Source organism: Lepidochelys kempii, chromosome 14, assembly GCF_965140265.1.
Source record: "Lepidochelys kempii isolate rLepKem1 chromosome 14, rLepKem1.hap2, whole genome shotgun sequence".
Taxonomy (NCBI): Eukaryota; Metazoa; Chordata; order Testudines; family Cheloniidae; genus Lepidochelys; species Lepidochelys kempii.
In genome coordinates, this window is record NC_133269.1 from 13,979,511 (window position 1) to 14,006,989 (window position 27,479).

General features: G+C 48.5%; 1 protein-coding gene across 3 annotated transcripts; it reads right to left on the reverse strand.

The window, feature by feature from the left end:
• Positions 1-2,375: 2,375 nt before the first annotated feature.
• On the reverse strand, positions 2,376-12,702 carry LOC140897691 (CMRF35-like molecule 1). 3 transcript variants are annotated; one of them, XM_073310614.1, is made up of 6 exons: positions 12,479-12,702; positions 11,191-11,547; positions 8,958-9,093; positions 6,771-6,886; positions 5,138-5,190; positions 2,376-4,434 (listed from the first exon to the last, which is right to left on the reverse strand). In XM_073310614.1, the coding sequence occupies exons 1-6, from the start codon at positions 12,516-12,518 to the stop codon at positions 4,279-4,281; spliced, it is 858 nt and encodes a 285-aa protein (XP_073166715.1). In that variant the 5' UTR covers positions 12,519-12,702; the 3' UTR covers positions 2,376-4,278. The 3 variants fall into 3 exon arrangements, with proteins under 3 accessions (XP_073166715.1, XP_073166713.1, XP_073166712.1); XM_073310612.1 differs by having other exon boundaries at positions 6,771-6,883; positions 8,958-9,117; XM_073310611.1 differs by having other exon boundaries at positions 8,958-9,117.
• Positions 12,703-27,479: the final 14,777 nt, after the last annotated feature.

Sequence of the window (27,479 nt, forward strand, 5' to 3'; positions counted from 1 at the left end):
AGCTGCCTCCCCGGCTGTCAGGGCCAGAGCAGGGGCTCACAGCTATGAGCCTGGTGGACTGCTCAGGTTGTCAGCGCTGGGGGTGCGGGAAGGGCTTAAGCTGTAACCCCATTCAGAGCTGACAGCCAATGTAAGTAACGCAGTGTCTACACAGATATGGCATCACCCTAACTACATTGACATAAGCACTACGCCTCTTGTGGGGGAAAACATCCACTTGGCAGGAAATCAATCAGTGGGGATACAGCTCCTCCGTCTGATAAATGATTGGTACAAATGAGTGCTTTCATCCCCAAAGCCTTATTTTTACTGAGTCTACAGCACACACACAAAATAGCAATAGTTGCGAGCACCCCAGATATAGTTACCCAAAGTCTGAGGTGGTGTCCGGTAGCAGGTCTCCAGCGGCCAGCCTTCCTCCTAGCCATGGGGAAGATTTGCTAATCTTTTTATACTTTACTTAAGGCAAATAACTCAGAACATCACTAATAGGCTGACCATTTCTCTAGCAACAGTTTAAAAAAACACAACAAAAAAAAATCCCTCATAATTTCTACTTATCCATAAAGCCGCTCTCAGCAAAAAACAAAACTTATAATCACAGACACCCAGAGCCAAGATCAGTTCTTCACACTCCCTTTCATTCCCATGACCCTGTCACTTTCTCACCCTCACAGACAAACACTGAAGCTGTGGGGCTATTTTGTCTGCTTTGGTTGTGCCCAGGTCAAACTATTCCTGACTACGTGGTGTCCTTGCTTCCAGCTTATAGTGGCTAAGTGTACAAGATGGCTGCGGGTTATGTTAACATCCTGTTTCGTAACAGGAAAAGTCCAATGAAAGATTTCAGTTTGTTCAGTAAAATTCAAAATGAAATTTTTTACTTTGAATGGACATTTCAAAGGAAAAGAGAAATTTTAATTTTGCTTTTGCTTAAAATGTCCTTTTAATTAGATTTTTTTTCAGAAAAACCAAACAAATGACACTTTTAGTTGAACAAACTGTTGATTTGAAAATGAAAATTCTTGTTTTGAATCAGTTTGAAGCTTCCTGTGGGAAATTTGGAGAAGTTCAAACAAAGTCTATGTTTGAAATTTTTCATGGGGAAAAATGTCTAGTCTGTGACCAGCACTGCTTTGCCCTACATCCACCTATCACATCCTGCCCATAGTTGAATTGTAAGCACTTTGGAGAAGGGACAGGCTCATATTTTGTATTTGTACAACTTTCAGTGCAACCGGGCCCTGATCTTGATTTGGGCTTCTGAGTGCTGCTGTACTAGAAATAATTAGCAAAGAAAAACTATATTTAGTGGCAGGTAATATTGCATCAGGACACCTCCCCTCCTCCCCCTTTAGAGCAAGGAAATAAAAAGATGTCTTTTGCATTCCTTTCCACTTTCACATTGCCTAGAACACTCTCAATAATGCACGTCGACACTCCATAAGGCTTTCACTTCCAAGTCCAACAGGTACCAAAGACGTGACATGTACCAAACTTTATCAAACTTGCAGCCTAATGCAAAACCTTAACAGAGACCTTGTATGCTTTTTTTTTAATCAGTTATATCAAGAGATCAGCATTGCTGACTGTCACATGATCCATTCACTTGAGAAGTTATTTTTAACACTGCTGAGGGGTTCTTAGTTTAAGAAACTAAATTTAATCCCTCATGGCATGCAAATTATCTATCTAGATACTTTTATTGACCTCTGTGATGGGGTGGACTAGCTTTGGAGACACCCTGCTGAAGACCTCCTAGCCCTGCTTTGCCCTGCCCCCTCCAAAAAGCAGAGAAGTCCTCCAGGTGGCCTAGAGTGGCTGCAGAGAAGCAGCCAATCAGAGGGTCTGCTGGAGCAACCAATCAGGGGATAGAAGGGCCATAAAAAAGGAAGCAGCAGCAGGAGAGCAGTGTGTTGCCTGGAGTTTGAAGATGTAGGTCTGGGTTGCTGGAAGAGCAGCAGGACTGTGGACAGGCTGAGCTCAGGGGACTGAGCCCAGAACTTAGCCAGACCAGGCGAGGGTACCGTGCTGGTTTGGTTGAAGACTGAGCCTAAGCGAGGGTTGCTGTAAGGACACCAACTATGGGTGCTGAGATGGGCCCCTGTTGGGCTGTTAAAGAAGGCAGTGTCCCTGGGGAGGAAGACTTGGTGCTTGGGCCCCCTACCAGGACTGTGAGAAAGAGAGACTGTATACCCCGGAAGGGGGGATGGTGTGTGTGACTCGGCTGGAGGGCTGAGTCGCTGATACAACCAGTGGCCGGGGGACACTTGTGAGAGGCGGGTGCCACCCTTGTGTAAGAACCCAAAGAAAAGCAGGGCTCACACCTAACTAAAAAGTGGGTGCCTGTGAGAAGAGGTAGGTGCTGCCCTGTGAAAAAACTGAGTAATTGCAGGCATGCATTGCCCAGAAGGGGGTGCTCGCAAGAGATGGGTGCTGACTCTGTTACAACCCCACTCCTTGTAGTAAGTGGGCGTTTCAGACGTTCATTAATTTACTCTCACAAAATCTTTGGGAAGTAGCAATACTTCTGTTTTGTAGATGAGGAACTGACACCCAGAGATAAGTGATTTTCCCATAGGCACAGAGGTAGTCTGTGGTGGACATGGGAATTGAATATAGATCTTATACACCTTAGCTCAGCACCTCCAACGCAAGCCAGATCTTCTTTTTTTATTATGTTTTCTGTTTCCAGGAGCCTTTGTTTCCCACGCTTCACAGCAATGCATGAAATTCATGCCTGGCTCCAGATGTTTATTAACAAGTGCAGCAATGTTTAGTTGCTTTTCGACCCTCTCACCCTCACTGGGCTTTCTGTAGGAAGCCTGATTAACACTAGTCATGCAGTATAAATGATTGATGCCAGTGAGACATAATTTATTATAATCCATTGTTTCTGGATGGTCACAAATTCCCTTTGCAAGAAGAAAGAGGCTTAAATCTAGGGTAGTTCATGCTAGAAAAATAAATAAAACTTTCACGCCATCAATCCATACTGCAGGGTGAGGGAAAGACAGTGGTTAGAAGGCCCTCCTTGCATAACATATTGCATGCAAAAAAAGACATTAAAATAATATTAAGGTTGCAAAATCAAGCAATGAAAAGTTAGGGGATGCTGAAATTAAGGTGGTCTGTGCAATTGGAAGACGTTTTTACTAAGCATGTACAAACACGGATTTTTCAAAGGTTTATAAATTGGCCAAATTTGACTGGATTTTCACAGCAAAAGGTATGTCCCTGAGACACGGGCCATGGTCTGCCAGCTTTCAAGTCCTGGCTCCAAAGCGTGTGGACACTACAGCTTCTCAATGAAAAGAGAGAATTTTTATTAACATTGCAAGGCAGCATATTTATCCCTAGCCTTGTTCTCAGGACTATCTGAACTGTTTGGTTGAAGCTTAAAAAACAACAACAACAACAAACAAACAAAAAAAATAATTCTGAGGGAGACACCTTGCTAAGAAAATTTAAAATTCAAGTTTGGCAAAGTTATAAGCAACCAAAAGGGGGTTTTATAATGGGAAGTGTTGGGGAGGCAACCTTAATAAGACCATCCCCCCAATAATTCATAGAGACAACTCCAAGGCCCAGGTTACTCCCCATGCACTTCTCCTCTCTGTAGATGATGATTGCCCTGTGTCCAACCAGTTCAAAATTCAGTTCCAGGGGTTTTAAGTTTCTGTATGAAAACAGGCTGGGATGTAGATGCTTGACCTGATTTGATTCCAGAGCTTGATAGATTTAATCACCAGGACACCTGTGAGCATGTAAATTATCTTTCCATCTATCTCTTGGATGCCTGGGTCCGTTTCCGGTTTAACTTGCTGTTAGAGGGGGTGACAGGGGGAACTACCCTCTCTCCTGATATGGAGGAAACTCCTCTTGCAGGCAGGTTTGCTTCATGGTCCCGCTAAGCTCCCTTTTTGCACCAGATGTATGATATTCAAACACAGATACAACGTTTCTCGCGTGTCCTGCTGACCAGATCCTGGGGAGTTTCATTGTCTGTAAGCCCAGCCACTGGCTCTTTGAACCCGCTCCTCACAAGATAACAGCAACTGTTTAGTTCCATCAGGCCACCTGTCCATCAGACAAACCAACAGACTCCAGGTCCAGGCTGAGTGTGTCCGTAAGTCCTCTGCCTACAACAGCTGGCGGAGTTTGTACAGGTCAGATTGGCTTCTAAACCCTGCTGCTTCACATGTTGCCAGGTAGGGATCAAGCAGCTTGGATAAGGACCATGCAGCCCCCCATCACCACTCGGCCTCCTATCCAGGGTTAGTGTTTGGGTGGCTTCTTCACAGCGCTGTACAGGGTTTCCTCAGGGGGCTTGGCTGGGCGTGTTTTCTTGGGGCGCTGCTCCAGGTTGGCATAGATGGGCTGCTGGTCGGGGTTGGAAATCGTCACTGTGACATAAGAAACCTCTTCTGAACCCTGAAATAAAAACCTCATTGATCAGAGGGAAGAAGCTAGAATAGGAGCCCAAGTAGCTGTGGCTGAGCAGACCCTGGCTTCATGAATTTCAGCGGGTCCCTTTAACCAAGTGACTTGTCTGGGCTGTGTATTGAGGACTTATCTCTGAGATCCCTAAAGTGTCTATGGATGGGTGCATTACCCTTTTCAGCCAAAGCAGCCTGGGTGCACTCAGGGAGCCCTGCCCTGCAGCTGAGCTATATAAACAGGAAAAGGAAGCAAGGGGCAGAACAGGGAACTGAAACCCATCTGCACTTTGGCTATCTGAGGCCCTAGGTTGCTAGTCTGACTAAGGTTCATAAAGAGTAAAACAGATTTATTTGGGGTTTGGACCCCATTGGGAACTGGATGTCTGGGTGCTGGAGTCAGGAGCACTTCTTAAGCTGTTTTCAGTTAAGTCTGCAGCTTTTGGAGGATGTGGTTCAGACCTGGGTCCGTGTTTGCAGCAGGCTAGTGTGTCTGGCTCAACAAGACAGGGTGCTGAAGTCCCAAGCTGGCAGGGAAAACAGGCTCAGAGGTAGTCTCAGCATATCAGGTAGCAGCCCCAAGGGGGTCTCTGTGACCCAACCCGTCACACTCCCCTCCCCCGCAACTGTGATATTACACCTCCCTAGGACAGAATTTAAGAGGTGATGTTACCAGGACATATTATGATTTGCCTTACCAAATTTGACAGGTTGATTTTCTTGTCCCTCTGCACAGATGCTCCTGAAAGAGCTGGATGAGACAGAAAAGAGATTGAATTAGAGCCAAGTTACAGCAACAGGTAAGGGGGTAACTGCGGCTCTCACAGCTTTGCAGTTCTAAGTTGCAGGGCTGACCTGTAACTCTTTTTCAGGGGACACACACACTGAGCTCAGAAGACCAGAAATGTATCAAAACTGCAGTGCCCTAGTAAATCCAGCCATTGAGTCTAGGTTACCTCCCTGCTGCCCTGCCACTGATCCTAAAGGAAATGGGTCGATTCTCTAGGTGCTAACTGAGATCCGGCCAACTGCACCAGTCAGTGACCGCTTTCCATCACCTGCACAATACAGCCCTCTGAACCAAACTCCAGCTTCCCTTTAGACTCAGTGCGAACCTGGCCTACTGAACCAAACCAAACAGGGGCATGTCAGCATAAATCCATCCACTCAATACAACCAAAGTTGAAAAGATCCTTCAGTGCTAGCAAAAGCTCCCACGTGAAAATGGTCTCTTCTACAGGAATGGTCCAAAAAGCCACAGCTTACAACAGCTGCGCTCCATTGTCTGAGGCAATCAGCGTAGACTGCTGTAATGTTTTTAGTATCAGCTGATGCTGTGGAACTGACTGACCCTGAAATGATCCATCGCTATCCACACACTGCCAGATCCTGGACTGATCAGAGCTCACCTGAGCTCTCAAGCCATGTAGTGACACAGTGAGTGAAAAGGAAGGAGACCTTGGTGTTTAGGGTCAGACTCTGATACCCTTACTTAGGGTAGCACCTTTACTCCACAGATAGTCCCACTGATTTCAGTGATGGAGTAAGCAGCTACATAGCATGAGGGGTGTGTATGTGTGTGTATGCAGTTTAGAGCTGGGCAAATAACGGATAGAGGGGAGCTGGCAACTTCAAAACATTGAAATCACTTTTTTTCCCCCCAGGGTAAATGAAACATTTTGTTTAGATAAAATTGAAATGTTTCTCTTCAGTTGTGACCATTTTCAACATTTGATTGGTTTTTACATAATTTTTGAAACAAGAATTTGTTTCAAATTGAAAAACCCAAATATTTACTTTTGACATTTTAATATGAAATAGATCAGGTTTTTTTGGATGTGTAGGATTGTTTTTTTTCCCCCCTGAAACAATTCGACAGGACTTGGCAAAACGTTTTGGTGTTGCTGAGTCTGTATTTTTCACTGAAAAATAATTTTGGTGGTAAAACTTTGCCCAGCTCCAACAGAGATGTAGAACAAACACCATAACCAGAGTTATTTGCAGTTTTGGACAATGTTGCACACGGGTCTCTCATGCATTTCAGACATGCTCTGTTGAGCTCAGCAGGGTGCAATAAGCACAGAAGTCACTTGATGGCAGGGGTGCTGGAACAATGCGTATCGTGGGTGCTGAGAGCCACTGAACCGAACTGTAAACCCTGTATATGATGGAAACCACTTCAAGCCAGGGGGTGCAGCAGTGCCCCTATTTCCAGCCCCTGTGCTTTGTGGAGTTCTGGACTTTCCCATTTGGGGAAGAGGGAGGGAAGGAGAGAAGCAGCAAGGATCAGAAACATGACTCATTTGAGGACACGTGCAGGATTTCACTTACCTTTTTTCCTCTTCTTGGACAGTCTTACCAACATCACAGCAGCGAGCAGAAACAAAATGAGAACCAGCAGGACGCATGGTACCAGGATGTAGACGATGTCTGAGTCTTGGGACCTGCTGGAAAAAGAGAGAATGTCTGTTTTCACACTTTCTCCTTCAACTGCTAATTCAGCCAGGAGCAACTGTTTGTTGTGCACCAGGCCCACAGGGTCCAGCAGATTAATATCCTAGTCCAGGCTAAATCTAACTCAGGTCACCTCTAAAATGGCACCTGTATCAAATACAAATGTGAGTAGCCAGCAAGATCGTGCAGTCAGTAGGAAGAGTCTGATGTAGCAGGCATGGTCTGTGCCTTGTGCATGTGGGGGAGCGAGACACGGGCCAGGGCTTGGTACATTGGAGGAGATAAATGTCACTTATTTTAAACCTGCTCTAGCTGTAACAGCACCTTTATTCGTAGATAATATTACCCCCCCCCCCTTGTTGTCTGCCCAGGTCACAGAAACTTTTGAGGGTGAAACTTTGTCTGGATTCCCTTAGGTGGGTTGGTCACACCCAGCCAACCCTCCTGCGCAGCTGTCACAGATGTGTAGCTGATGCTGGGTGGGGCAAGTTTAAGGATGTCCACAGATGCGTTAATCTGGTGATTTCCATGCCCCCCCCCCGCCCCCGGCTCATTTATTATGCATAGGATTTTATCTGGACACTGTCTCACACTGCATGAGAATATGCATAGCCAGCTACTTAACTAACTTCATTTGTCCCTTTTTTTAGTCTTGTCTTTGAGATGAGCAGAAATGACCAACACCCTCTCTAGTATAGCTGATAAATATGTGCTTTAAAACTAACTTGTGGTGACTTTTTTGTTAATTCTTTGATATTTTCAGCTCCAGTCCTACAAATATTTTAAGCAAATACTTAACGTTCTAAACATGCTTAAAGTTAAGCAAGCACGTGGAAGGGTTTGCAGGATAAGGGCCTTAGACATTTTGGTTTCCTTTTAGATTTTTTCCTGGTGCCCGGGATTCTGTAGTTTTAATCCACTTTTAATTTTAGCGGATAGAAATCTTATTTTGTTGAAAGGAACAGTGTCAGCTCAAATTTGGCCCCAAATTTAGATGTTGTCAAAAAGTTTACAAAAACCTTAGACCAACAGAGATGTTTCATGCCTTGTTTTAAATTCCAGTGTAAATAAGTAAGGATGCCACTTGCAGCGCTGGCATCTGGCAACCCAAACCTGGCAGGATTATGCTAGTCAGTACATGGGCTGGAGTGGAACTAATTAGACGCAAAAGTGAAACTGACCAGTCGGCTTTCATTCTGGAAGATGCACAGAGCTCAAAAAGTGAACAAAATATATGGGGAAAAGATCATTCGATTTTAAAATTTCTTATTTTGAAATATTTTGGCTCTAGATCTTGCAGCTTGTCTACAGTTGGAGCTTGTTCAGTGCTGACTCGGCTGCACCCTTTGCGGACTCTCCTTGTCAGGAATAGATGGTATAGACCAGGATGTAGATGTCCGTGGGACTAGTCATGTGACTCAGATGGCTCATGTGCCTAGTGCTTGCAGGGGCAGACTCTCAGATCTGGTGCGGGAAGTGAGAGAAACTAGCTGTCAGGAGGGAAATGAATGAGGAAGGGGGACGGTTACAGCAGTATGACCACATGGCTTTCTCAGCAGGCATGGGCTTAGTGGTTTAATGGGGGAGGGTTGTAATCAGACGTGACCTGATAGAGCTAAGAACGTGCATAATTTTAAGCACAGGAGCAAGGAATCAGTGCGACGTCAGGGGGTATATACCCCCTTGTCTTCCTTCACAGTTCACTATTGCGTTTTATATACCCCCTGACGTTGCACTGATTCCAGTGAGGCTGGCAGCCCATAGGGTATGTTTACTCTGCAGCTGGGAGGGATCCTTCCGGCCCGCACAGACCCCCTGGTGTAGTGGGAGCTCACCCTAGTGTGCTAAAAGTAGCTGTTGCCTAGACTTTGTGGTTTGGGCTGTCATCTCGCCTAGGGCTAGGTGTGAGCGTGAGAGCCCAGGCTCCAAATCCACACAGCTATTTTCAGCACATTATCGCAAGCCCCACTATCGCAAGTCTGGGTACCCAGGCTGGGAGCTCGCACCCAGCTGCAGTGTGGACGCACCCATAAAAGCGACCCTGGCTGGAGCATTGATACTCACCCTGAGGCAGTGGTGTCATGGTTAGTGGATATCCCTGGACAGAAGGTGGATATCCCTTTCTCAGCATTTGTCCCGAGGGAAGTAGATATTGAGGGAGAAGAAGCAGTTGGTTGCTCTGTCGCTGATGATGATGTTTCTGTTGAGGGTGGGGAAGAATTAGCTGTGGATAAAAACAGACTCAGTAAATCAGATTCCATGGGACGAAATGCCATTTTCTCAATGGCACTAAAGATTCTTGTTCCTAAAAAAGAGGTTTAGGTTTCAAGAGACACAGGGGAGGGATTCTCCACTCTGCTGAGGCCCCCACAGGCTGCTCCGATGGGGTGGAGGAGCCATGAAAGCCCTGCAGTCACCAGGGCAGAACGGCCCCAGCATAAGAACTGCATCAGGTTGCAACAAGTGGCCCTATGCTGCCTCCCACCACTGAAAACATTGGCATGGGGAATGCCAGGCTGGAGGGGGGGGGCATGTCTCTCTCTGTCACTTGGGGCCATAGAAACTCCCTGCTGCTGGGGGATGCAGAGTAGTCCATGGGAGCCCATGGGGACAGGTTGTGGGAAATTACAGCAGCCGCTCCTCTACCTAGTTCACGTGACAGCTCAGAACTGGAAAGCTGCCAGGGCAACTTAAAGCCATCTTTGCCCCCCTCCCCCTGGGGTGTGCCACCCACAGGCTGAGCACAGAACTTTAGCCACAAATTCTTCACTTCTGGCCAGACCATGCTTTGCTGGGCTAACACTACAGCAACAGAGTACACCCACCCTCGCTGTTCGCTTTGCCCCTCTCTCTCTGGCTGGTACCCCACAGCCGCGGCTGCAAGATGAAAGAAGCCGGGGAACAGGGCTTCAGCCGGCGAAAGCTGCCGGAATCGACAGCTTTTTAGCAACTGTGTAAACTGTCTCTGGTTTTCGCGCATGCCCTTTATCTGGTTTAAGTGCAGTGAGGAGTCTCTGCGTCCAGATGCTGAATCAGGGCAGAGTCCTTCTGCCTGGAAGAGACCCTGGTTATTGATTTCCCTGCCACAGTAGGTAAACAATGCCACCTTGCTACGCTCATTTCCGGGCGCACTGTCTGCACTGAGGGGGTGCAACCTGAGAGTATCAAAGATCACAAGTCAATCCATGAAGGTTTCATGTCTGGAATTGGATTCCACTAATGGGAATTCTTTATGACGGTGAGATTTGTGTATTTGGGTTGGGGTGAGGGGGTGAGGAACTAAAGGGCAGGGCCAATATTTATATTTCCCCTTAACCAGTGGGGTAGAGCATAAAGCTGGGGGGCTGGTCCCCACAAAACACCAGCCCTCTTCTAAGAACAGCCATAGGCGTCAGATCAATGGTCCATCTAGCCCAGTATCTGGTCTTCTGACAGTGACCAATGTCTGGTGCTTCAGAGGGAATGAACAGAACAGGTCATCACCAAGTGATCCATCCGCTGTCACCCATTCCCAGCTTCTGGCAAGTAGAGGCTAGGGACATCCAGAGCATGGGGTTGTATCCATGCCCATCCTGGCTAATAGCCATTGATGGACCTGTTCTCCATGAACTTATCTAATATTTTTTTAACCCTGTTATAGTGTTGACCTTCACCACATCATGTGTCGAGGAGTTCCACAGGTTGACACTGCTAGTCTTTTATTCACTTGGAACTTCCCCATTCCTGTCAGCCACAGTGATACCCAGACCCCACTGCAGCCAGCTCCTGTCCTCTCCCAGTTCAGGAGGAGACCCACAGGGCACTAACAGCCCCACCCTCGGGAACCAAAGCAGCCTCACCGTCAAGGCCCTCCGACCCTTAAAGCCCAGCGAGTAACTGGGAGGTCAGTGAGCAAACACGAGTCAGCAGGGTCCAGACGAGGGCTGGACACACACAAACTAGGATGAGAAGGGCCCAGGGTGAAAGCAGAGCCCCTTCCCCCGTGGGACACGACCCAGGGCAGGAAGAAACTGCCCTGCCATGTTATTTACAGGTGCTGCCGGCTGGCCTCGGTGAGGGGCGCTCACCGTGTTCCCTGGGGCCAGCGCTGGGCGGGGCCCTAGGAAACTGGCACGGAGCTAAAATCGACTCTCCAGGGCAGCGCCTTGACGGACACCCCGCTGTCCCCCCACCCCCGCCTCGTGCTGCGGCCCCGCAGAGCCCAAAGGCTTCGTGTGTCCGGAGCGCCGGACCCCGGCCTGCCTGGCTGCGGGCCCCGCGCTCCCGCCTCACCTTGAAGAGCGGCGCCGGGATTTACCTGGGGAGACGGTGAGTTCTACAGTGGCCCTGGGGTCAGAACGCCAAACCTTCCCCACCCCGCAGTGGTACGTGCCGGCGTCTGCCCGGGTCAGGTTCTCCACGGTCACGGTGAAGGCGAGCTCGGTGTGATTGTCCCGGATGGAGACTCTGCCCCGCCTCACCTCGGCCTCCGACCCGTTGGTCTCCACGATGTGATGCCCCCTGGAACAGCGCCAACTTCCTCCTTCCCAAACTCCTGCTTCCCGGCACCAGAACTTCGGATCATCCTCAGAGCCGCTCTGGTACTGGCACCGCACAGCCACCGCCCCGCCCGGGGGCCCGTGCACGGCCCCGGGGCCCGTCACCGCCCAGCAGCCTGCGAGAGACAGAGACGAGAGCCGGGGCGTCGTTTCCGTCGGAAGAAACACAAAATGCCCCCAGCGCCCCGGGGAATGTTGCGAGCCCCTGACCCGTGTGACCCGAGCCTGGCCACGCTGGGAGAGGCAGGGCCGCACCCCATGGCCTGCCGGGCTGTAGCCCCCCCCAACAAGGACTCCACCCTCAGCCCCCCCAGAAAGGGGCCGGTTTCCTTTAACACCCCGCTCCGCTCAGAGTCCACGAGGGGAAACTGGGTCTGCGCGATCCCCGGTCCCCTTCCTTTGTACTGGCTCCGTCATCCCTAACCCCGGGGGAGAGACACCCACCCCGGGGGAGTTTCCCCTCCCCTAATCCCTGAGCCGGGGGCAGGGAGACGTATCTGCCCTGCCAGGAAGCGCAGAGGGCGGCTGGCGCTCAGAAAACGTGTTGGCCGCCCCTCCTAGGGGCTGCTGTAAGTCTGGACACCCCGTAGCCCCCCCGACAGAATATCACGGGAAAAATGTGGGAGCAAGTGTAACCTTACACAGACTTCGTGGGCACAGAGAGAGAGACTGGGACAATCCCGTTGTCCCCTTCTGGGCTCGGGAGTTTTTGGTAACTTACACATGTAAAGCACCAACCTGCGGTAGCTTTGCCAGCAGGGGATCTCCGCTAAAAAAGCTCCTATTGATCGGGCAGCGGCACAAACTGCGAGGAGCCGTTGAAATGACACACGCCCCGACCGAGAGGCAGGTACTTTGGCAAAGGCACAAAATCCCCGTCTCCGGGAGCGGCGCACTGCGGCTCCTACAGGCCCAGGGACCGTTCCTGGAATCCCTCCTCAGCAGCCGCTCCCCGACCCCACACACACGTGTGGGTGCGCGACGGGCCCCAGGAGCAACAACGCCAGCTGTTCCTGCGGGTGCATACGCAGCTCACTGCTGCCTTACCTGGGAAAAGCATCCAACCCAGAATGGGGAATAGCCTCATTGCTCTGCCTCTCCCCGCAGCCTGGTGGGACGTCGATTCCAGGTGAGTCTCTTTCCAGGAAAATCCTTCCTTTGTATTCCTAGGCAGTACCGGGTCCGGATTTCTCCTGTAGGCGTTTGCAATGAAACAGACTCTCTAACTAGTTCTTTCACTGCAAGGGTTCCTCTTATCTACGCTATCTCACTTCCCTCGGGAAGGACTAAGGGGGAAGTGGCTGGTTTGATTGCTGTGGTCGCTGGGTTCCTGTTTTTGTCTGGTGATACTTGCATCATGACCGATTACAGCAGGGCCTGGCGGAAAATGGCAGCTGCAGTCGGAAGGAGTTCCTGAAATGTGTGTGGATCTCCACCATCAAACCCTTCATTTTAAACATGCCAATATTCCCAGCCTTCTCTTATTTGGCAGATCCTGGGCAGCCTATAAACCAACTCCCTGCTGCCCAGTGACCCAGCCTAACCTTACAGAAAATGGACCCCCTCAGCAATAACAGCCACAGAAAATGGACCTACCCAGTGGTACCACTTGCCACTTAACGTTTTAACTTTGTTCTTAGATCTGGTTGAAAGGTTTAGTGTGGAAAGCTTTCCTGCTGCTGAACAATGTGTAACTGAAATGGAAAGCTTTGTGGGAAAATTCCAGTGAAAGGTGTGTGCCTTCCTGCAGGCAAATTTGAGATGATTTTTTATTTTATTTTTTGAATCAACATTTCAAAATGAAATGAAAATGTTAGTTTTGTTTTGGCGTGGATTGCTTGCGTCAGGCTTTTTTTGGGGGAAACTGAAGTGAAACAATACTTTAAGTCAAATAAAAAAGACGATTCAAAGTGAAAATTCTTGTTTTTAATAAGTTCAAAACTTCTGAGAAAACCTGAAAATTTTCAGCTGAAATTTTGAACAAAGATTTTTTTTTTTAAATTTCTCATAGGCAAAAATGTCTGTTTTCTCCAAAGCTCCACTTTGTCCTACCCCCAACTGTCGTGTCTCTTGTCCCTATTTAGATTGGAAACAGTTCACAGCAGGGGCATTCTCTTATTTGGTATTTGTATAGCTCCCAGCACAAGTGGGCCCTGATCTCTACTGAGCCCTCTTGGTATGGCAGAGCTAGACACAATTAGCAAGAACAGTGGCAGCCAAGGTTACACCCCAACACATGCCTCCATCCAAAACTGTTAACACATGGAAATAAAAAGCTAAGAGGAAAGACTTTGGCATTCCTGTCCACGTTTGTATTGCCTGTAGAGCTGGGAGTTACGCATTTCAGCCCTTCAGACTTCCACTTCCATTTCTAAACAACCAAAAGCAATATGTACCCAATGTCGTCAAACTTGCACCCTAATGCAAAACCTTACCAGTGACCTCATATGCGTTTATATCAAGAGCTCAGCTCCTCTGACTGTCACATGGCCCATGCACTTGGCAAGTTCCTTTTGCCTTAACACAGCTAGGTGCTTGTTAAAGTTTTGTGGTTGGAGATAGTGACTGGGGGCTTGTCTACACTTGAAAGGCTACAACGGCACCAATGCAGCTGTACCCCTGTAGCGCTTCAGTGTAGACACGACCTATCACCGACGGGAGGGGTTCTCCTGTCGAGGTAGTTATGACTAGAAAGTTACAAAATACTCTGTAGGCAAATGCCCCCTCTGCATAAGTGATCTTTGGGCAATTAGCATTTGAGGAGCAACAATGTGGCCAAAGGACAGAGCCCAGAGTGTCTTAGATTTCTTGCAAAATGGGTACATGTTTCATCAGGCCAGGAACAAATCCAATTATGCTCAAAGTTCATGTTCTGGATTTTAGATTTTGCCACTTCAATGAGAATTTTTTAAACTAAAGGTTTAAAACTCTTGTGAAACGGAAAACATCTGACAGCTCTTTAACTACAGAGCCGCGGTTTCTCTCTTGTCCTGCTGACCAGATCCTGGGGAGTTTCATTGTCTGTAAGCCCAGCCACTGGCTCTTTGAACTCCCTCCTCACAAGATAACAGCAACTGTTTAGTTCCATCAGGCCACCTGTCCATCAGACAAACCAACAGACTCCAGGTCCAGGCTGAGTGTGTCCGTAAGTCCTCTGCCTACAACAGCTGGCGGAGTTTGTACAGGTCAGATTGGCTTCTAAACCCTGCTGCTTCACATGTTGCCAGGTAGGGATCAAGCAGCTTGGATAAGGACCATGCAGCCCCCCATCACCACTCGGCCTCCTATCCAGGGTTAGTGTTTGGGTGGCTTCTTCACAGCGCTGTACAGGGTTTCCTCAGGGGGCTTGGCTGGGCGTGTTTTCTTGGGGTGCTGCTCCAGGTTGGCATAGATGGGCTGCTGGTCGGGGGTGGAAATCGTCACTGTGACATAAGAAACTTCTTCTGAACCCTGAAATAAAAACCTCATTGATCAGAGGGAAGAAGCTAGAATAGGAGCCCAAGTAGCTGCGGCTGAGCAGACCCTGGCTTCATGAACTTCAGCAGGTCCCTTTAACCAAGTGACTTGTCTGGGCTGTGTATTGAGGACTTATCTCTGAGATCCCTAAAGTGTCTATGGATGGGTGCATTACCCTTTTCAGCCAAAGCAGCCTGGGTGCACTCAGGAAGCCCTGCCCTGCAGCTGAGCTATATAAACAGGAAAAGGAAGCAAGGGGCAGAACAGGGAACTGAAACCCAACTGCACTTTGGCTATCCCAGGCACTAGGTCACTAGTCCAGGGGTCAGCAACCTTTGAGAAGTGGCGTGCCAAGTCTTCATTAATTTAAGGTTTCACGTGCCAGTAATAAATTTTACGTTTACAGGGGCCCCCGACAGAATCCCAGACTGGCAGCGGGCTGAGCGGGGCTGGTGGCCGGGACCCCGGCTGGCAGGTTCCGGCAGATGGAACCTGAGACTGGCAGCGGGCTGAGCGGGACCGGTGGCCGGTGGCGCGCTGCCGGTCTGGGGTTCCGTCTGCTGCCCACGCTGCCGGTCTGGGGTCCTGGCCACTGGCCCTGCTGGCGGCTGGGGACATGGCTGGCAGGGGCCGGCGGACAGAACCCCAGGCTGGCTGAGCGGGGCCGGTGGCTGGGACACTGGCTGGCAGCAGAGTGCCACTAAAAATCAGCTTGCATGCCACAGGTTGCCGCCCCCCTGCGCTAGGCTGATCTGGGCCCTAGGTGTTTTGTTCTCAGTCAGGGCTCTGAGGTCAGGGCCTTGTGAATTGAGCTCTGTGGCTCCTCTCCTGAGCTGGTGTCTAGGGAAAAGGCCAGCTTCCCTCCTAGAACACTGAGGAAACTAGAAACCCGCCTGGCTGGGGTTAGTTGGGGGGCTTCTCAAAGGGGACGTGTTTGTCTGGTCGCTTGGCGTTGGCCTGCACAGCATGCAAAAGAATTGTTCATGTTTCTGCTATTGGTCCCTGTCCTGAGAAAGTGAAGGGAGGTGCAGGAGGCTCTGTGGTGTGTGGAGTGGCTCTAGTAGAGAGCAGGGGGAAGAGACTTTCTTCTAGAAAAACTGACTCGGTCACCCAGATCCCAACACCAGATTGCTTCCTATGCTGTGGGTCTACCCTGCAACTCTCACTCATGCAGGTAGCCCCATTGAAGTGCCTGGGACTATTTGTCTGACTTTGGGCTGCAGTCTTGAGTCCAGTTTTAAACAAGTCAAGTTTAACTTAAGTCTGCAGAGCTGGCAGGGAGGGGAGTTCTCTGCCTTGTTAAGTGTTTCCAGCTGAGCCCTGAGTGGGTGATCTTGACTTAGCTGCAGCCCTGAGCTCCTCATGACAGCTGTTGCAGTTTCGTCCTACCTGACAGTGGGGCTGGATTTCCGCATAATTGCAGTCAGAGTTAGGAAGGGTCTCAACATTGCTGTAAAATCCTGTTTGGTCAGTGGCTGCAGGAGAATCTATAACCGCATACTCTGGGCTGCCGCCTGCCGCATTGTTCCCAATTGCCTGAAACAAAGATGAGCTGAGTTCAGCTCAAGGAGATACACAAAGGGCTCCGTATCTTAGTCAAATTGACAATGTAGCTATTGGGAAGGCAGCTGGGGTGGAAATAAGCACCTCTTGTCATGGGATCTCCTCACCTGCTGAGGATGATTAAAAGCTGCAAGTGACCCAGAGCAAGAGATTTTAAAGGCAATGAATTTGCTTATATCCTAGTGTAATAAAGACACTTCCATAGATTCATAGATATTAAGGTCGGAAGGGACCATTATGATCATCTAGTCTGACCTCCTGCACAACGCAGGCCACAGAATCTCACCCACCCACTATCAGTTCCACTCTTCCTCACCACTTATTTCAATATTTCCAGTTCTGCAGTTACAGGCACAAGAGATGGACTCTCAGGTCTTCCAGACAAGACAACAAACAACAATGAAGAAATGGAGTTACAGCCTGGGAACATGGACATGGGAACTAAGGGGTCAGCCGGTCCTGGGTCTAAAGATGTTGACTTTTCAATGAGGCATGTGCATAGATTTGTACACACCTAACATAAACAAATACGGCTCTGCCATAGGAACGGGGTATTTTTATCCATTCACTCGTCACCGCAGTCTGACTGGGTTGGAGGGAAGGTGCGGCGCGTTAATGATGTCATAGCCATGCACAATTTCCAGCAGGGTGGTCCTAGAATCTCATCATGCTCAGAAAAAATAAAAATCCCTCCCCCTGCTGGGGCTGATTGATGTGCAAAACTACATGTATGATGTTGCACCTGACTTACACTTGCCAGGCTATTCGTGCCTCTACAAATAATCTCTGGCGTGATTTGTGTGCACAGTTTGTGTAAGTGCTCATGCAAATGGGGCATGAAGATGTGCACAGCCTAAGGGTCTGGGGTTTGCGGAAATCCAGCCCAGGATGATTAATATGTGGATAGAAATGGTACTGGTGGAAGACAAAAATCTCCAGGGGAGCCGTAACAGGGAGGAGTGAAATTGACATAAGAGTCACACCAGCAACTCTACACCACCCAGGATTTCCTGTGTGCTGGGGTGACTTTCTGAAGGCCAGATATGCTGACTTTGGGGCCGCTTTGCTCTGGTAGAGGGGTGCAGCACGGTTCGAATGCAGGAGAGAATCTGGCCTGTCCATTTGTAGTGGAGTCACTCTGGATTTACACTGGTGTGAGTGGAGAATAGGTGTTTGTAGCTCCTGTTGCTTTATTTCCCATGAACTACTTATTCTAGTGGAAAGATACATGAACTTCATTCTAATTGTAATAAGTCACAATGGAGAACAGATCAATGAGCTACTGGTAAATGAAAGCATGAAACCAATGACACGCGCACAGTACATGGCAAAAGTCCAGTTGTGGCTCATTGTTCTATTTTAGTTTTCCTGTTGCCAGTTTCCCTGTGTGAATTCAGAGATTCCTCATTTCTGCAGTTTCTCTTTTTTGGAAATGAGAGCATAGGTCACTCTGATGCAATTCAGTAAAATCTGAGTCAGTCTATTGAGAATGGTCCCCCTTGAAGGCTCGCTCTCTGGGCCCTCTCACAGAACGTGAGGTCCTGTGGGCTGATGTGTGCAGAGCCCCATGTACATGGGCTTCTTAGCTACCTGAGTACTGACTTAGACATCACAATGGTTTGATGATTAGCTTTTGTTCTGGCAAGGAGAAACACAGTCCATGTCCTGGTAGCTGCATGACAAAATTTATATTTTCCAGTCTGGATCTGCTCACTGCCTTCAATGAAGTGGATCTGAAAAATTTCTGCCTCTGAATTGAGCAGAATCTTTTGCTGTCTCTACCTTAGGACAGTGGTGGGCAATCTGCGGCCCATCAGGGTAAGCTGATTGTGGGCCGTGAGACATTTTGTGGACGTTGACTGTCTGCAGGCACAGGCCTCCCGCAGCTCCCAGTGGCCACAGTTTGCCGTTCCCGGCCAATGGGAGCTGCGGGAAGCGGCGGGCCCCGGTCAATGGTTGGGCTAGATGACTTCCTGAGGTCCCTTCCAACCCTGATATTCTATGATTCTATGATTCTAGGTGTGGTGGGGGAAGAGCTTCAGGCCACTATACCTGGCCACTTCCTGCTAAAGAGGTGGGCTCAGGGATGACAGGCTGGAGGCATGCCTGGATCCCAGTTGGCTGTGCTGGGCCCTGGCTGCAGATCTGCTGTGTGCTGATGCCCAGCTCCCTGGCCATTGTCAGCTCCAGCCACCCAGGGGCTAGACAGTGAAGCAGGAACACCTCAGAGCTTCAAGTGACAGCACCAGGCCAGAGCTGCTAGGTGTATCATAGGAGGAGGGAAAGTTGCATTGGGAATCTCCTGCCTCTTTCCCCAATAACTGCACCTCCCTCCAACTTTCTCTAGCATCCACCCCATTATCCTGCAGAGGTGGCTGTTGTCTTAACAGAGAAAATTGGTCTCTCTCTCTCTCTCACTGCTCCCCTTCCAGCTCCCTTCATCCACATTTGGGCCCCAGCTTGCCAGGAGAGCAGAACATGGACTTGCCTTTCGGTTTGGTAAAAACAGTCACGTTGACAGGAGAATTGAAATCAGGTCTATTTTTTACATTTATCCCACACCAGTATGTCCCAGCATCTCCCAGGGTCAGGTTTTCCATGGTCACAGTGAATGTGCTCTTGGTGTGATTGTCTCAGATGGCGACACTGCCCCACTTCACCTCAGCCTCCAACCCTGCGGTCTCAACATCTTTGGAGCAGGATTTCCATTCTGCTCCTCTGCACCAGTATTTCGGATATTGCTGAAATCCTTCCTGATACCGACACTGTACAGACACCAACCCACCCAGGGGCCCTCTCACCTCTCCAGGGGCAGTCAGCTCACAGAAATAGCCTGAAAAACAAAACCAAGCAAAACTCTAATGAAGGGTAGAGGATACAGAGTAGCACCTCATGGGACTCCTCTCTCAGCCCATGTTGCATTACACAACGTAGCATACAATGCACCGGAGGACCCTAATAAGAAGTATATCTCAGGGAGTCTCTCCTTTGGGGCGACTGGTGTTATACACACAATAACCAACAGTTAGTGCTAAGGTTACACAATATACCCCACCCCCCACATACCTGTTAGATTCTCTCTTTACTAAAGCAGACACAGGGAGAAGGGAAGAAGAGGAATCTGAGTCCACTAGTGAATCAGGCTCCTGGGTAAAGTCAGTGGCATGAATGGATGAACGTGAACCTCTCACCTGGAAGGAGGAGAATCACCCCAGCACGGGGCAGCTGCATCTTCCCAACTGTCACCCCTTTCTCACATTTTTTCTTTAAAATGCACCAAAAATGCACACGGCTTCTGAGATGGTGATGCTTTTGACTGGAGTTTGCAAAACTTTCAGTGTCAGTGTTACCCAAACACTTCTCCTTCTCTTTTCTTATCTAATTCCTTTTGATCTGTGTGAACCACATGTGTCCCTTATACACTTTATAAAGCAAGAGGGTAAAATAAAGAGAGAGAGAGAGAACAGGCAGTTTGCGATGGGAGCTGTTGAGGAGATGAGTTTTGGTTACTGCAATGCTTCTGTGATGTAATATATATTTGTTTAGCTTTATAGAGCACATGAAAAGCTTCTATCTGGGGCTCTAGCTGCATTTGTCATATATTAAAGATACACTCAAACTGTCAGTGACTGTGATGTGGGTGGTCATGCCTAGTGATCAGAGCAGGAGTCAGGCCTCATGGTCAGAGCCCAGGTGTCCAAGCCAAGGGTCAGAGCTGAGGTCAGAGGCCAGATTCTGGCTGGAGCCAAGGATCAGAACCTGATTAACTGAAGTGAGGCAGGGCTGGGAACAAGCCAGACACAGGAGCTAACACAGCCAGGGGCAAGTGCTTTGAGCAGCTCTGCTCTGCACTGCTGCTGGGCTTAAGATCCATCTGCTGGCTCTTCCAGCCAATCAGGCAGTGGTAGCTGATCAGGTAGCCTACTACAGGCGAGCTACTCTCGTTTAGTCTCCCAGAGACCGGCTGCTGCAGGTCAGGATTCCTGACACAAGCAAGTACAGGCAACAGTAAATGCAACAGCTGCCTCAAAACTAGGAAGGGGATCCCCCCAGCATTCCCCCTCTCCCCAGCACATGTGCCCTCACACACACTGAAATGGGGCTGGTCAGAAAATGTTCATTGAAACAGTTTTCCCGCGGAGAATGATGATTTGATGAAAATGAATGGTTTGGCGAAAGCGCGTTGATTTTGGACAGAATTACATTTAGGGAACAAATGGCTCTTTTTGTTTTGTTTGTTTTGTTTTTTGTTCTGAAAAAGTCAAGACCTCTCTTTCTTTTTGACTTTTTCAGGACAAAATGTTTTGATTTTTCTGTTTCAAAATTGACTTTATATATAGGCTTGAAATCACCAGGTTTTGAATTTATCCCAATGAAATGTTTCCGTGGACCTGAAACAAATTTTTTTTTGCAAAAGTTTGATATGCTAATGAAATACAGAATTCAGAATCCCCTGCACATGGCAGGCGGAGAGACAGAGGCCTCTAAGGATTCCAAATCCTGGGACTGTGGAAATACAGCTTCAGTGCAAACTACTTTTTATTGGCACATCTACAGTACAGAGGGAATTGAGATGGTCACTTATTACAGATTATAGTCTTTTTGTTAATTTGTGACAATATTTCCCCTCAAAATACTGACATTTTTTGCAGCTCTCAAATCTCATTTTCCAACCAGCTCTACTCTTGAATGATACATTTGGTGGCAATTATGTTATTCAGCCACTAGTTATCACAGTGTAGAGATCCAGGCAGGTTATTATCCCTGGTAAACAAAAGAGGTAAAGCTGGAATTTAAGCTATGTGGAAGCCTGTTTGCTTTTGTCTGTAGTTGTATCTGTTTTCTTTAATAAGCACTTCCTCTTTTAGAGAGGTGGTCATGCCACTCATTAGAGCACACTCCAGTCACTGATCCCAGCTCATGATATGCCATGAAATGCCAACAGTCTATGCATCCCTCCCTTCCAGTGCCAGGTTTACAATGGTGCCAGTGGGGCCATGGAACTGGGCCCATGCTCAGAAGGGGCACCAGCCTGCTCCACTTGCTCTGTGCCCCAAGACCCGCCAGCCCGCTGGCTACCCCCCGCCCACCACTTGCTCCTTTTAGCCGGCCCACTGACTGGCCAAGGGCTCCTCTTTGCCCCCTGGTCCCACCTGCTGGTTTCTCTCTGTCCCCAGACAGACCCCAGTGCACCTCTGGCTCTGGGCAGTCTCTGCTTCCCACCACCTGTGAGGCCTTGCCTGTCTCCCCAGAGCTGAACTGCCTGGGACTGGTGCAGAAGCCTGGCCAGTCTTGGCCTATTCGGGGGGGGGGGGGCACAGTGCTGGGGGCTTGGCTGGGCCCCTCCAGGCAAGTGGGTCTTGAGGGAGCCTGGCTGGGGCAGGCCCTGGCCTGACTGATCGCGCCACTCCCGAGGCACAGTTGTCTCCCAGCAGGCCCCCCAGTGCGTGCGGCCGGGAGGCAGGGTGTGGGGGAGCGGGTCTCTGGGGGGTCAGAGGGATGCTGGGATGTGAGGGGGCGGGGAAGATCTCTGTGTGTTGGGGCACTAGGGAGTGGGGGTGCTCGGCAGTTGTGGTGGGGCTGTGAACAGCTGATCAGCGGTGCACAAGCGGCGCTGGGGGTGAGGGGGAGGAGCTGATAGGCGGGGCCGCCGGTGGATGCTATTTTTTTGTGTGGGTGCTCCAGACCCGGAGCACTCACGGAGTCAGCACCTATGGGGTGTTGGGTGGGGGGGCTGTGTGGCATGGCAGGGGCCCGCCCCTGAGGGCAAGGGGCATGCTAGCAGCACAGGTCCGGGTGGGCCACTGTGTGTCTGGCAACTGCCGGTTTGTAAATAGTGCCCTCACACTGGGCTGGGCGGAGCCCTTGCCATTCCATGCCCCTGGCTGGCCACTCGCTCTGGAGACCGACCTCCCCACGCCATTGCCTCCGTGGGGGCCCACCTGGTGCCAGGCCACAAAAGGTTAATCTGGCCCTGCTCCCTTCCCAAACGCCTGAGGGAAGAGATGGGCTTTGTAGTGGCAGGACAGCTGACTATTTTGGTGTAGGGCCCCCTCATAAACACCCTGCCAGCAGCTTCCTCTTTAAACAGAGGCTACTGTGAGTGTGACGAGAGTGTGACTGTCTACAGCCATACTCACCTCCTCCTAGAGCCTGTTGGCCATCTCATATTGATTAATCATCACACAATCAATATGTTATACCTTATATATTCGTTGTATATTAATTTGAGTTGATTTATAGGGTTATAGAAGTATGAGATTGATCCGTATTTAGAGGAACTATGTAGTAGACATAAGTGAGACAAGCTGAAATCCAAGAAACTGGGCTGAGGCCTGCAAGACTTAAGCTGAGCTACTTTTGGCCTTGGAGACAAGAAATGACGGCATAAATCAAGGACTGAGAAATAACCCGAAAGATTATGGGAAAAGAGGTACCAACTGGTAATATTGCAAAAGTCTAGCTGGGAAAATTAAATTTAAATTATAAAATGCTGTAACAACACATATTGTCTCCAACGGGTGCCTTAACTGCAAGATAAAGGTGGTACCTACCCAGTCTATAGAATTCAGGGTTCCTTGTGTTTCTAGGGGACACAGTCAAATAAGAAAGAGAAGATTGACACTTTCATGTCCATGCACAGAATGTAGGTACAGACAGAATCATAGTATAAAAAAGGGTGCCCAGAGCAGGAAAATTGAGCTTCCTGTGAGAAACTGCAGCAGGAACCACTCCCGTATGGATGATCAATCCATGAGAGGGCCAACTGGCTCTTACACCATCTAGGAGGAGGTGAGTATGGCTGTAGTTATAACTAGTACATGGTACCTATCTTTATTTGGAATTGTATATGCTGGAACATTTATGATTTTGTTGGTAACTTTAATAAAACTGCTAAAAGCTAGATGCTCTTGTAATTGTCTGTGTTATTTGTCTATGATTTCATGTGTTCCCATGGGCTCTAGACCTAGAACAAACAGAGATAACTCTGTTGAATTTGAGACTGTAACTGCCACAGCTGAACCCACTGAAGCATAATTAACATTACATAGAATAAAAGGCTACACAAGGTAGCCTCTGTCTCCGCTGACTCTGTCTCTATGATTTCAATAGCATTGCACCTGCTTATGCCATCTGTGAATCTGGCTCTTTGCTCTCCTACCTCTGCATCCCGTTTCACATGTTCATCACAGGTGGACTCTCCTGTCTCCCTGGCAAGAGCTGTTCATTGGGAAATTTTGCTACTAATTAGTTATAAGGATTCAGATACCCGTGATCATGGGATGCAGAGAGACAAACACCTCTAAGAGATTCCAAATCCTGGGAGAATGGAAATACAGCTTAGTGCAGACTACCTTTTACGGGCATATCTACACTACCGAAGGAATTGAGCTGATCACTTATTACAGATACAATCTGACATTAGCCCCTTCCCGTGTTGTCCCTTGCACCCTGTTATTGAGTCATTCCAAGGAACTCAGTCCAGAAGACAGAAAAGAGCTTTTTATTAACAATTGTCTAACTTTAAAGCACCAAAATTCTGGTGGACACAGCGGGAGTGTGCTAAACCTGCAGACCCATACAAAGTCCTTCTAGAAATGCTCCCAGTCATCCAGAAGGTGAAGCCACCAGGAATATGTTCTGTTTCAAGTTGAGGTGAAGAACAAGAAGCACTGAGCAGTAAGTAAATCTGTGAAACCAGTGTTGCTGGGAATGGGACACAATCAGCAGCAACACTAGCATCTCAGTACAGGGGGGACCTGGCATAAGAAGAATAATGGAGGAACATGAATCTGAAAGCGTCTATGTAACTGCAGGGAAATGAGAACAAGCTGCTAAAAATTCCAACAGTAGGAGGGGGAATGTTCCAAGAGCATTGAGCTTCATCCAGTATCTTTTTTCCCACGCTTTCCTTGAGGACGAGAGGGGGATGTCCTACTGCGTGTGTTTGGATTCATTTTGGGATAGGTGGTCTGCTGAAGTGAGGTTGGAAATTTCACTGTGCCAGGAACAACCTCTGCTGTCGATCTTGAAGCCTGAAACAAAACACCATGAATCAGAGGATGCAGATTATTTTGCAGCAGCTCCAGGCACCAGCGAAAAATGACCTCAACTGATTCTGTTGCACTTTCCTGTAGAGTTCATTAGCTGTTGCCACTAGATGAGACCAGTGATCTTTAAGACAGAGGAAAAGGCTCTGTGCAGGAAGGGCCAGAGGGAAGAATTTGCCCACAGATTCTTTTCATTACTTGATCACTCCATCAGTTAGTGGGAAAATTTTTTTTTTTCATGGAAAATTAAGACAAACCCAAATATTTTTAGCATTTCCATGGAAAACTTGGACTTGTCATCAAATAACCAAAACCCAATTTTCTTTTGTTTTCAGCACAAAAAAAAAAATCCAGTTGAAAACTGCCCCAAACTGCAAAATGTTCCAGTTTTTGGATATTTGGTGTTCTGATGAAAAATCAAACATTGTGAGGAGGCCAGATGCTATCTATGAATTCTTTTGTTGAAAATCCAATTTTCCATTGGAAAACATCTGATCAGCCTTATCCCCTGCTCCGGTCTTGTGAAGAATTCCCATGCTGGTGACTTGCACTCTCCAGCAGCACTCAGCAACAGTGGTAACCATTGGGCTTTCTTCCTACCTGGGTCTCATGTATGGCATGTTCATAGACAGCCTCATCATCTGCTGAGTCAGGTGTCTCCTCCATGATCATGCAGATGGCTGCCTTACAAGAGGCTGCAGGTTCACTGGTAACGAAGGACGACGGGGTGTTTCCAGGTACCTGAAACAGGCATGTGAGGTGTTCAGAGCAAAGAGAAAACTCTGAGTCCCTTCTTCCCAAAGCGCCACACTGGGGAGCTCTAGGGCTAGAGAAGCCAGGAATCAGTTTCTGCTCTGCACCTTTGCTGAATGTGTTTGAAGAATGACCCCTAAACAGAGTGATCAGTGGGGCTTGAATTTGACACTTTCAGCATTAAAAGATTGAAAACGCCACCACTTACGCTTCAGCAGTAACTCTGCTAAGTGGTAATTGTAGTAAACTCTTGTATGTGGACCAGCCACTAGAGGGGGAGAAAGTCACACGTTGTGCTAGTGTGGGTCACATCTGCAGTTACTTCAGCCCAGGAGAGACAGGTGCCCCCTTTTGAGGGCTGCTATTTAGATCCATCCGCACTAGGTGACCGGTCCTTGGAACACTGCCTTTTCCCGTTTTTGAGCAATGTGTGAAATACTCTAAACTCAGGCATCTGCCTCGGGTCTGCCTTACCAGCTGATAGGGATGTAAGTTCTTGTCCCTTTGTCCAGGTGCTCCCTCAAGGGCTGAAAGAACAAGAAAGAGGCAGTACATCAAAGTGAAGTCAAGCTATTTTTATAAAAAGAAAAGGAGTACTTGTGGCACCTTAGAGACTAACCAATTTATTAGAGCATAAGCTTTCGTGAGCTACAGCTCACTTCATCAGATGCATATCGTGGAAACTGCAGCAGACTTTATATATACACAGAGAGTATGAACCAATACCTCCTCCCACCCCACTGTCCTGCTGGTAATAGCTTATCTAAAGTGATCATCAGGTGGGCCATTTCCAGCACAAATCCAGGTTTAAACCAGGTTAAAACCTGGATTTGTGCTGGAAATGGCCCACCTGATGATCATTTTAGATAAGCTATTACGAGCAGGACAGTGGGGTGGGAGGAGGTATTGGTTCATACTCTCTGTGTATATATAAAGTCTGCTGCAGTTTCCACAATATGCATCTGATGAAGTGAGCTGTAGCTCACGAAAGCTTATGCTCTAATAAATTGGTTAGTCTCTAAGGTGCCACAAGTACTCCTTTTCTTTTTGCGAATACAGACTAACACGGCTGTTACTCTGAAAGCTATTTTTATGTGTGTCTAGGTGTCTCTAAGGCCCGCGGCACACCAATATCTAAGCACCTTTATGCAGTGCCAGGTAAATCAAGTTATTCTCGGAAAAGGCATAACACACAGCAATTTTCATCATCTAAGCGCTTTCTGAGAATGAGTTTGGTAAACACCTCTGTGCCTATGTAGCCCACTGAACTTGGGTGATCCAGTGATGCTAACATGGACTCAGCCCAGGAGGTCTAAATCAGTGGTTCTCAACCTATTTACCATTGTGGACCGCATCCAATACTACCTGTATGACCCTGAGGATGTCACATGGGCCGCAGCTCTGTGCTGATTGGGCTGCAAGTGGCCTGCGGGCTGCAGGTTGAGAACCACTGGCCTAAATGAACCAGGTGAACCTCCCAGTATGGAAGTGGTTCTAAGTCTGTGGATCCCCAGATCCACTATGCTTTTCACTGCATGTGGAAAGTGGTAACATTGGTAATACAGTGTGTTTGCCCTTCTTCCATAGCTCAGCCCCTCTTTCCTGCTACCATGAGGTTAGGACTCTGCGGATATGTTTGGCAAGGAGAGAACAGAGACAGGCAACACTACCTAGGGAGGACTTCCCATAGTTAAGCACTGCAGAAACTTGCCAGAGAGTTTAACACTGGTCCGACTGGCCACAGCTTCACATGGTGGGATCATTATGCCCAGCTTTGGAAGCATTTCTTTGGTGGAAGGAGCCAGCCATGCTGCCAAAGGAGAGTTGGCTGCCACCAGCAGTGCAGAGAGACATTGTGACAAGGTGGCCTCAGGCTCTGTGTACTTGTAACTAGTTTGAGATGCAAATAGGAGATCTTGGGCATGTGCCAGCAGCATTTAAACCCAGCAGGGTCATATGGTTAAGGTGGCTCCAGGGTAATGGAGTGCAAACAGGTAACCAGGTAAGTCACTTTGGGTGTGAATGACACACCCTGGGATAGCAGTTGGAGGGCGAACGGAATGGCTGTGGGTACAGTGGAATGGGGATGCCCTGATATAATCCCCACCAAAATAGTTAAGTTGCTTCCATAGAGATTTAATTTTTTTGAAATAAGGTGCAAGATAAACAGATAGATATAAGACCGGTTTCAGAGTAGCAGCCATGTTAGTCTGTATCCGCAAAAA

What these genes read in the sequence shown, in the direction of transcription:
- LOC140897691 (XM_073310611.1), bottom strand. Translation starts at nt 12,518, where the DNA reads ATGAGGCTATTCCCCATTCTGGGTTGGATGCTTTTCCCAG. An exon ending in AGAACTCACCGTCTCCCCAG is followed by an intron (nt 9,118 to 11,190) that starts GTAAATCCCGGC and finishes TTTTATCCACAG; the next exon opens with CTAATTCTTCCCCACCCTCA. An exon ending in CATGACACCACTGCCTCAGG is followed by an intron (nt 6,887 to 8,957) that starts GTGAGTATCAAT and finishes CTCTTTTTCCAG; the next exon opens with CAGGTCCCAAGACTCAGACA.